General features: G+C 36.0%; 1 protein-coding gene across 1 annotated transcript in view; it reads left to right on the top strand.

The window, feature by feature from the left end:
- Positions 1 to 2092: 2092 nt before the first annotated feature.
- Positions 2093 to 11345, top strand: part of LOC137636644 (coiled-coil domain-containing protein 40-like) — a 39028-nt gene continuing 29775 nt past the window's right edge. The window contains exon 1 of the mRNA XM_068369041.1: positions 2093 to 5107. Coding sequence (XP_068225142.1) covers positions 2150 to 5107 — 2958 coding nt within the window. The 5' untranslated portion in view covers positions 2093 to 2149. The remainder of the gene's footprint in view (positions 5108 to 11345) is intronic.

Genomic DNA, 11345 nt, shown 5'->3' with positions numbered 1-11345 from the left:
TCTAAAAAGCTTAATTTTTGTCCTAGAGAGGTCAGGTTGGTTTCATTCTTTTGGAAAATGACTGAAGTTTCTCATAAGATTATCAAAAATATGTAAAAATATCTAATTAACAGTGTTTTGCAAGAACGTACCGGTACGTCCTTTGGGGGTGAAAGGGTTTAAGAAAGCCTTCTTGTTAGGAAATAAACGTCAATCTAAGGATCTAGGGGAACAGGGAAGAGTTGGTTATGCCCTCTACGATAACACCCGCTCCTTATTGCCATATACTTCTTACCCTGAGACAGTCTCAACCATATGTTTGTTTTTCTAACCGGCTTCACTCCTGACAAGGTCAAACTAAATCATATTTCTTAAGTAGTAAAACTAGCTTCATATTATTGTATTTTTGAACAAGATAAACAACAACTTAATAATTAAAATAGATTTGATAAGGATTAACTATCTTCACCTCAATATCTATTGTAGTTTATCCTCATCAGTATGTTCTTTTTTATTGTTTATATGAGATATTTATTTTGATGTTACTCTTCTAAAGATATTTTATTTTTCCTTCTTTCCTTTCCGCATTGGGCTATTTTCCTTGTTGGAGCCCCTGGGCTTATAGCATTCTGCTTTTTCAAGTAGAGTTCACTTGCTTGAGGGTACACTCGAGCGCACTATTCAATCTTATTTCTCTTCCTCTTGTTTTTTTTCAAGTTTTTATAGCTTATGTATGAAATATTTATTCTAATGTTGTTAGTGTTCCTAAAATATTTTATATTGTTAATTACTTTTCTTGTAATTTCCTTATTTTCTTTCTTCACTGGGCTATTTTCCTTGTTGGAGCCCCTGGGCTTATAACATTCTGCTTTTTCAAGTAGGGTTGTAGCTTAGCAAGTAATGATAATAATAATTAATATTCAATATTTTTCTTTTATATACTACAAAAATGAATTGAATCTTCCCATGTCAGTCATCAATAATACCCTCCTCTTCATTTCAACTCGCTTTAGTAGAATAACCCCAATCAATACAATAACCTCTACATTCGCTGTATATTAACAATATATTCACAATAAAGACTCCTTTGTATTTACAATACAATATAATACAATATAATGCAATAATTGAATACCTATTACAATACATTAATTATGAATGTAATACACTACCTTCATTCTATATATTCATTCCATGAAAAATCATTTGTAATAAAATGGATGTCAAAATAGATTCACAAGACAGTACGGGAGAGAGAGAGAGAGAGAGAGAGAGAGAGAGAGAGAGAGAGAGAGCAAGAGGCATATACACGTTATGTATACAGTACATACATATCTAAAGGGGAATGAAGAGAAGACAATGGATTGACGAGCCGTAAAAGAAAAATGCATAAAAAGACCATAAACAAATGCGAGTGGACGGGCATGTCTTGAGGTTTTATTTCTGCAGAAGATTGTCTACGGATAATGATTATAATACATATATATATATATATATATATATAATTTTTTTATATATATACAGGAGAGAGAGAGAGAGAGAGAGAGAGAGAGAGAGATTACTTGTTACATATAGAATGAACAATGGCTGAGCAAAAACAAGCATGAGAGAGAGAGAGAGAGAGAGAGAGAGAGAGAGAGAGAGGCTAGTTTTTATATAAAGAAAAGAAGGTAATTTTTCACCAATATATGAGCAAAGGCAAGAAATATTAATTAAGAGAGAGAGAAAGAGAGAGAGAGAGAGAGAGAGAGAGAGAGAGAGAGAGAGACTAGTTTTTATATAAAGAATAGAAGGTAATTTTTCACCAATATATGAGCAAAGGCAAGAAATATTAATTAAGAGAGAGAGAGAGAGAGAGAGAGAGAGAGAGAGAGAAATACTGCTTTTAACATATGGAATGAATAATGAACATGCAAAAACAAGAACAATTGAGAGAGAGAGAGAGAGAGAGAGAGAGAGAGAGAGAGAGAGAGAGAGAAAGCAGACGGCTCCGAAAGACTTTGAAGACGTGAAGTCTCTTTCGGGAACTCGGAGAGCAAGTTTCAACCCGTTTTAAAGGTCTAGATCTCTCTCTCTCTCTCTCTCTCTCTCTCTCTCTCTCTCTCTTCAAAATCTTTCGGAGCCGTCTCCTTGTCATTTATCGATGTTTTCAAAATATAGCTAATACGAGATGAAGAAGCCGGTATATACTTTGAGAATGCATCCCACATTATCAAAAGTGCTTACATCCAGCTTTGGAATGTTTTTGTTAATCGTCGGAGCCCTTTTCGGAGGACTCATTTTGGCTCACGGAGAGAGAGTTCTTCAGGAACGAAGCTCTCTTTGTGAAGATTACCAGTTATATCTCAACGGGAAGTTGAACACTTTCCAAGAATCTTGGACCTTCAAGCTCTTCTCGTGGATTCTACCAGAGGTGCCGCGCTTGGAGAACTGCTTAGGAGGAGGAGTTGGAACTAATGGCTCGCAGACTTCACTTTTACGAAGAGCGATAAATTCCTTACCATTTTTTGGAAGGATGAAGAACGCCTTTGAAGAAGCTGAACAATGCGAAAGGACCGCAACTGGATTGAAGACTCAAATCGACCAATTCAACGAAAAGCTGAAATCCTATTGGATACTACCAAAACTGCTTCCAGATTTGAATACAGAAAAACCTTTCTGTATACTCGAAAATGGAGCGGTTGGTAACCTCATGTTGGCAGGTGCTGCGGGTTGTCTTTTCCTTGGAGGAGCAATCATTGCGATGAGTCTTATGTCTTCGAAGAAAGAAGAAAAAAGATCAAATGCCCAACAAGAGGAAGCTAACGATATTGAAGAAACCTGTGACGCTTATGGATCAGAGGAGAAGACAGAAGAAAATGACTCTTTGGAGATCGAATTGGAAGACACGTATAGTGAAGAAGAAGGTGAAGAATTCCAAGAAAATAATGAAGTAGAAATTAGTGAAGCAGCGGAGGATAATGAACCAGAAGAAGAATATGAAACAGTGGAAATCGTAATTGAAGAATCTTCAGAAAAAGAGGAAAATTCGGATTCTTCTGAGAGCGTAAAGGAGGAAGAAATTTTGGGCTCATCCGTTCAAAACCAACTTAGTTTCTTGCCTGACGAAATGGGAGAGTCAGTGGAAGCGGATGAAGATTCAGAAAAGGAGGAAGAATCAGTTCAAAATACTGAAGATTCAGAAGAGAAGGAAAACTCGGATTCTTCTGAGAGCGAAATGGGGAAAGACTTTTTGGGCATTTCCGTCCAAAACAGATCTAGTGTCTTGCCTGATGAATTGGAAGAATCAGAGGAAGAGGATGAAGAATCAGAGGTAGAGGATGAAGAATCAGTACAAAATACTGAAGATTCAGAAGAGGAGGAAAACTCGGATTCTTCTGAAAGCGAAATGGAGGAAGAATTTTTGGGCATTTCCGTCCAAAACCGATTTCGTTTCTTGCCTGACGAAATGGAAGAATCAGAGGAAGAGGATGAAGAATCAGAAGTAGAGGAAGAAGAATCAGAGGTAGAGGATGAAGAATCAGAAGTAGAGGAAGAAGAATCAGAGGCAGAGGATGAAGAATCAGAGGTGGAGGATGAAGAATCAGTACAAAATACTGAAGATTCAGAAGAGGAGGAAAACTCGGATTCTTCTGAAAGCGAAATGGAGGAAGAATTTTTGGGCATTTCCGTCCAAAACCGATTTCGTTTCTTGCCTGACGAAATGGAAGAATCAGAGGAAGAGGATGAAGAATCAGAAGTAGAGGAAGAAGAATCAGAGGTAGAGGATGAAGAATCAGAAGTAGAGGAAGAAGAATCAGAGGTAGAGGATGAAGAATCAGAAGTAGAGGAAGAAGAATCAGAGGTAGAGGATGAAGAATCAGAAGTAGAGGAAGAAGAATCAGAGGAAGAGGATGAAGAATCAGAGGTAGAGGATGAAGAATCAGTACAAAATACTGAAGATTCAGAAAAGGAGGAAAACTCGGATTCTTCTGAAAGCGAAATGGAGGAAGAATTTTTGGGCATTTCCGTCCAAAACCGATTTCGTTTCTTGCCTGACGAAATGGAAGAATCAGAGGAAGAGGATGAAGAATCAGAAGTAGAGGAAGAAGAATCAGAGGTAGAGGATGAAGAATCAGAAGTAGAGGAAGAAGAATCAGAGGCAGAGGATGAAGAATCAGAGGTAGAGGATGAAGAATCAGTACAAAATACTGAAGATTCAGAAGAGGAGGAAAATTTGGATTCTTCTGAGAGCGAAATGGAGGAAGAATTTTTGGGCATTTCCGTCCAAAACCGATTTCGTTTCTTGCCTGATGAAATGGAAGAATCAGAGGAAGAGGATGAAGAATCAGAAGTAGAGGAAGAAGAATCAGAGGTAGAGGAAGAAGAATCAGAGGCAGAGGATGAAGAATCAGAAGTAGAGGATGAAGAATCAGAGGTAGAGGAAGAAGAATCAGAGGCAGAGGATGAAGAATCAGAAGTAGAGGAAGAAGAATCAGAGGCAGAGGAAGAAGAATCAGAGGCAGAGGATGAAGAATCAGAAGTAGAGGAAGAAGAATCAGAAGTAGAGGAAGAAGAATCAGAGGCAGAGGATGAAGAATCAGTGGTAGAGGAAGAAGAATCAGATGAAGAGGACGAATTAGTACAAAATACTGAAGATTCAGAAGAGGAGGAAAACTCGGATTCTTCTGAAAGCGAAATGGAGGAAGAATTTTTGGGCATTTCCGTACAAAATCAATTTAGTTTCCTGCCTGACGAAATGGAAGAATCAGAGGAAGAGGAAGATTCAGTAAGTGATGAGGAATCCGAGGAAGATTCAGAATCAGAGGAAGAAGACTCAGACGAAGAAGAAGAAGAAGAATCGGAGGATGAAGAAATATCCGAGGAAGTGGATGAAGATACAGAAAAAGAGGATGAAGAAACCAAAGGCGGATCCTCCAAAGGTAAAGGTCCTCATCTGCCGAAACAAGATCGTGCTAAAGGAATGCCCCGGAGAGGATTCCAGGGTCGTCAAAAGCCTAAAAGACAAAATCCAGGACCTAAGAAGACCGGCAGGAAGGACACAAAGGCCAAGAACCGAAAGAAGCAACATGAAAAACTGCCCAAGATGCACATTCCCAGGAATCAGTTCCAGAGGAACAGAAGGATGGTGTAAATCTGACGCGTCTTGCTTGGAGGATGCTTGGACCAGCTTACAAGGCTGGCTTTGCAGAAAGGAATAGCTGAGCTGCTTCTAGTATGCTGTGTTCCCTGGTGGGGTCGTACAGGGGCTTCGTCAGGTGAACAAAAGGTCGGATATCTAGGTCTATTCTTTCGGATACTAACCTTCGGGTGGTTCTGGGGGAATAACCTAGAAGACCGGCTAAGCAGAGGGAACTAGCTCGGCTTTTTCTACTATGCAGTCAAGTCCTTATAGGATGGCCCAAGAGAGTTCCTCAACTGAGGGAAAAAAAAAAAACTTGTAAATCCAAAAAATTTGTAAAGGCTAAAAAATCTAAAAATAAATGATAAAAAATATTAAAAATGGTATAAATATCCAAAAAAAAAACTTAAGATATTTAAAATATTTAAAAAAAATACAAAACATTAAAAAATCCAGAAAAAAATAGGAAAAAATAAAACAAAAAACTTGTAAATCCAAAAAATTTGTAAAGGCTAAAAAATCTAAAAATAAATGATAAAAAAAATATTAAAAATGGTATAAATATCCAAAAAAAAAAAACTTAAAAAATTTAAAATATAAAAAAAATACAAAAAATTAAAAAATCCAGAAAAAACTAGAAAAAAACTAAAAGTTAAAAATAAAATCCCCCCCCAGATAAAAAAAAAGAAAAGCAGAAAAATATAAAAAGAAAGAAAGAAGGGGAAGAGGGTCGTGGGAACCAAACCTGCAAAACTGAGATGGCCAAACCCACCTGATGAGCCCTTTGGTAAGGGCGAAACCCTTAGGTCTTTCACAGTAGTAGTAGTAGTAGTAGTAGTAGTAGTAGTAGTAGTAGTAGTAGTAGTAGTAACAACATTATATATATATATATATATATATATTTTATATATATATATATATATACATATATATATATATATATATATATGTAAGGATGAAGAGGACAGCAAGAAGACTTCGGATCATCTCACATATTTATTCTACACCAACGTTTTGGGAATCCATTCCCATCATCAGGGCTACATAAAACACGAATTTTTTTTTACATTAGAAATTAATGTAAACAAAATTTCGTGTTTTATGTAGCCCTGATGTTGGGAATGGATTCCCGAAACGTTGGTGTAGAATAAATATGTAAGATGATCCGAAGTCTTCTTGCTGTCCTCTTCATCCTTAAACTTAAGCTTGCCAGAAGCGAAAATCTTACTAGTTATATATATATATATATATATATATACATATATATGATAAATTTTGCAGATTTAGACATGATTTTCATATTCAAATAAGCCATATATTTTTGATACATTAATGTCTGGATTCTCTTAACGACCTCGGGATCAGAGCCCCAGGCGAAATCACACAAAGACAAGAGCTTGTGACCAGCCGGGTAAGTTACTGTTTATACAAGCTTCTAGGACAAGGATTCGACTCCCGGGCCGGTCACAAGCTCTTGTCTATGCGTGATTTCGCCTGGGGCTCTGATCCCGAGGTCGTTAAGAGAATCCAGACATTATTGTATTAAAAATATGTGGCTTATTTGAATATGAAATCAGGTCTATATCTGCAAAATTTATCATATACATATATATATATATATATATATATATATATTTGTCATGTCAAGGGCCTCAATATTCCAGATAGGTTTACTGACGGGAATACATTGATCACTATTCTTCCAAAAATTATCGGGGCCAACTGTCTCCCTTTTCAGGTGAGTCGACATACTTGAAGAGGGAGGCAATTGCTACCCCCCACCCCAACCCTTCTAAAGAATGACAGATAAATACATTTGGTACTTTCCTGTTATCGCCCCACCACTAATTTCGTGATATTAACATTATTATTTTTTTTCCACATTTTTTAAATTTCATTTATGAACAGTTTTTCAATTTTTCTTTTTCAGATAAAACAAACCCTCAAATGGATAATTTAAAGACACTCATTCGAAAACTTGACAACGAAGAGAAATGCATAAAATGGTTTAAAAGAGACTGGAATTATGCATTGTTTTTTTTTTTTTTTTATTACTAGCCAAGCTACAACCCTAGTTGGTAAAGCAAGATGCTATAAGCCCAAGGGCTCCAACAGTGAAAATGTGCAAATGTGCACTCAACGAAGCTAGGTTTTGGAGGAGGAAACGTGAATGGGTGGTGTTGTCCTAAAAGGGACTGTAGCAAGGAGAAAGGACTCAAAGGAGTACGATCAAATAATTGGCTTGTTAATTCAAGGCTGCCTCATGAGGATATAACTCTTCGTTTATTCATAGGCGTATGAGCTGACTTCAATCAAATAATGCGAGAGAGAACTTGGAATGAATAAAAACACAACGGTTGACTGGAACAATTACATGCGAGAGGTATGTCTTGGAAGCTTCTTAGAAATCCTGAGGTAATTGGAGGACAAGGTATGAGCTAATGATGGGGGGTTTCGGGGAGACTATAGGTCAACCTGTTGAGTCACCAACAGCCAATGCCTCGCCACCCTTGGCCCTAGCTTGGGTGAATAGGAGGCTTGGGCGCTGATCAAATCTGTATATGGTCAGTCTCAAGGGCATTGTCCTGCTAGGGCACTGGCACTGTCCATTGCCTCTGCCATTCATGAGTGACCTTTAAACCTTTGAATTTAATTACCAGTTCTCTTGCTTGAGAGTACACTTGGGCACACTATTCTATCTTATTTCTCTTTCTCTTGCTTTGGTAAAGTTTTTATTGTTTATATAGGAAATATTAATTTTAATGATGTTACTGTTCTTAAGACATTTTATTTTTCCTTGTTTTCATTCCTCACTGGGCTATTTTCCCTGTTGGAGCCCCAGCGCTTATGGAATTCAGCTTTTCCAACTATAGTTGTAATAATTAAAATAATAATAATAATAATAATAATAATAATAATAATAATAATATTCATTTTAATGTTAATGTTCTTAAGAGATTTTATTTTCCCTATTTCCTTTCCTCACTGGGAAATTTTCCCTCTTGGGGCCCCTGGCCTTATGGCCTTCTGCTTTTCCAACTAGGGTTGTAGCTAAGCAAGTAATAACAACGACAACAACAACAACAACAATAATAATAATAATAATAACAATAATAATATATGAAGCAACACTAGGATTACTGAGACATCCCGCAGGAGAGGACTTTCTTCCTATAGTAAATTGAATCCTACAGAGGCACGAGAAAGGCGCTACACTATTCCTTCAGAAGGAAATTCTCTTAACGCTGAAATAAATGAAAAGAACTGACAGCTTCAGAGAGGCAGAGCCCTTTTGTCTCTGACACAGAGGCTGCTCGAAGTGGAATTCACTTCGCAATGAAATATATTGTAAGCTATAAATTCTAGATCTGTGATTAGCAAAATTTACAAGTTGGTTTTCCATGTGGGATGCGAGAGAAGAAATGTAAAATGAAATGATGGGAGATCATAGTTAACAACGGAAGAAACGTTGTATAGACACATACAAATAAATACTGTATATATATATATATATATATATATAAATTATATATATATATATATATGTATATATATAAATTATATATATATATGTGTGTGTGTGTGTGTGAGTGTGTGTGTGTGTATGTATGCATGAATATGTATGCACATGAAAGTGTGAGTCTATACATATATATATATATATACTATATATTTACTTTATATATATGTATATGAATATATATTTCTATATATGTATATATATATATATTAATTATATATACATATATATACACAGTATATATATATATATATATATATAATTTCACAATAACTCCTCAGCCCCATGTTGTGAGATTACACGTTTCCACAAAAAGATAAGACAAAAAATTTAACTACTTTAAAAATAAAAAATGAAATTACTTTAATGATGATAATATACAGTATATATATACATATATCCAAATAAGCCATATATATTTTTGATTCATTAATGTCTGGATTCTCTTAAAGACCTCGGGATCAGAGCCCCAGGCGAAATCACACAAAGACAAGAGCTTGGCTCCGGCCGGGAATCGAACCCTGGTTGGCAAGCTTGTATAGACAGTGACTAAGCCACTTGGCCACGAAGAAAGATAAAAGTCAATGACAATTCTTCTGTACTTATACTTGTCAAATTCAGGTATTTTAACAAACTACCAATTAGCTACGTTGGTGAAGATGGGTTGATTTCAATTCTAAGTACAAAATACCTGAATTCGACAGGTATAAGTACAGAAGAATTGTCATTGACTTTTTATCTTTTTTCGTGGCCAAGTGGCTTAGTCACTGTCTATACAAGCTTGCCGACCAGGGTTCGATTCCCGGCCGGAGCCAAGCTCTTGTCTTTGTGTGATTTCGCCTGGGGCTCTGATCAAGAGGTCGTTAAGAGAATCCAGACATTAATGTATCAAAAATATATATGGCTTATTTGAATATGAAAAAAAAACACGTAAAAATGTGCAAAATTTATCATTAATTGAATGCCAAGTAACAAACTACCAATTAGCTACAATGGTGAAGATGGGTTGATTTCAATTCTAAGTACAAAATACCTGAATTCGACAGGTATAAGTACAAAAGAATTGTCATTGACTTTTATCTTTCTTCGTGGCCAAGTGGCTTAGTCACTGTCTATACAAGCTTGCCGACCAGGGTTCGATTCCCGGCCGGAGCCAAGCTCTTGTTTTTGTGTGATTTCGCCTGGGGCTCTGATCCCGAGGTCGTTAAGAGAATCCAGACATTAATGTATCAAAAATATATATGGCTTATTTGAATATGAAAAAAAAAACACGTAAAAATGTGCAAAATTTATCATTAATTGAATGCCAAGTAATAAACTACCAATTAGCTACGATGGTGAAGATGGGTTGATTTCAATTCTAAGTACAAAATACCTGAATTCGACAGGTATAAGTACAGAAGAATTGTCATTGACTTTTATCTTTCTTCGTGGCCAAGTGGCTTAGTCACTGTCTATACAAGCTTGCCGACCAGGGTTCGATTCCCGGCCGGAGCCAAGCTCTTGTCTTTGTGTGATTTCGCCTGGGGCTCTGATCCCGAGGTCGTTAAGAGAATCCAGACATTAATGTATCAAAAATATATATGGCTTATTTGAATATGAAAAAAAAACACGTAAAAAATGTGCAAAATTTATCATTAATTGAATGCCAAGTAACAAACTACCAATTAGCCTACGATGGTGAAGATGGGTTGATTTCAATTCTAAGTACAAAATACCTGAATTCGACAGGTATAAGTACAGAAGAATTGTCATTGACTTTTATCTTTCTTCGTGGCCAAGTGGCTTAGTCACTGTCTATACAAGCTAGCCGACCAGGGGTTCGATTCCCGACCGGAGCCAAGCTCTTGTCTTTGTGGGATTTCGCCTGGGGCTCTGATCCCGAGGTCGTTAAGAGAATCCAAACATTAATGTATCAAAAATATATATGGCTTATTTGAATATGAAAAAAAAAACACGTAAAAAATGTGCAAAATTTATCATATATATATACATATATATATATATATATATATATATAGGTAAAAAGTCAAAAGTGGTGACACAGGATAAGCATAAGATATCCATTAAGCCACAAAATCAAAAGTGAAAAATGAAATGGAAATTTCTACTTTCGTCTCATTGACACCGTTAAGCTAAAGTTCAAAGTAAGTTTGGCAAATTCCAATCAAGTTTATTTTCGTTCCTATCATGATGATATATATATATATATATATACACTGTATATATACACACACACATATATATATATATATATATAATATATATATATATATATATGTGTGTGTGTGTGTATATACAGTATATATATATGTATATATATATATATATATATACATATATATATAATATATATATATATATATATATACATATATATATATATATATATATATAAGTGTGTGAATGTTCGTGAAATAAGCAGCATTGCTCTTAAAAGAACGGTCGAAGATCAGCAGTTGGAAAATAGTTGGCACTTGATATATGCTTAACTATATTCCCTGATAGAGAGAGAGAGAGAGAGAGAGAGAGAGAGAGAGGAGAGAGAGAGTGAGTCTTCAATCTATCTCAAGTACAACCGTGTACTGCAATCGTTTCACTAAGCCTTTATACTATAACTGAGAGACTTCATTCATAAGAGAGAGAGAGAGAGAGAGAGAGAGAGAAAGAGAGAGAGAGAGAGAGAGAGAGAGAGCCTCTGTTGTCATAGTGACCCTCTGTTGT

This window comes from Palaemon carinicauda, unplaced genomic scaffold (assembly GCF_036898095.1).
Source record: "Palaemon carinicauda isolate YSFRI2023 unplaced genomic scaffold, ASM3689809v2 scaffold347, whole genome shotgun sequence".
Lineage (NCBI taxonomy): Eukaryota > Metazoa > Arthropoda > Malacostraca > Decapoda > Palaemonidae > Palaemon > Palaemon carinicauda.
This window is presented reverse-complemented; position numbering and strand designations above follow the sequence as displayed.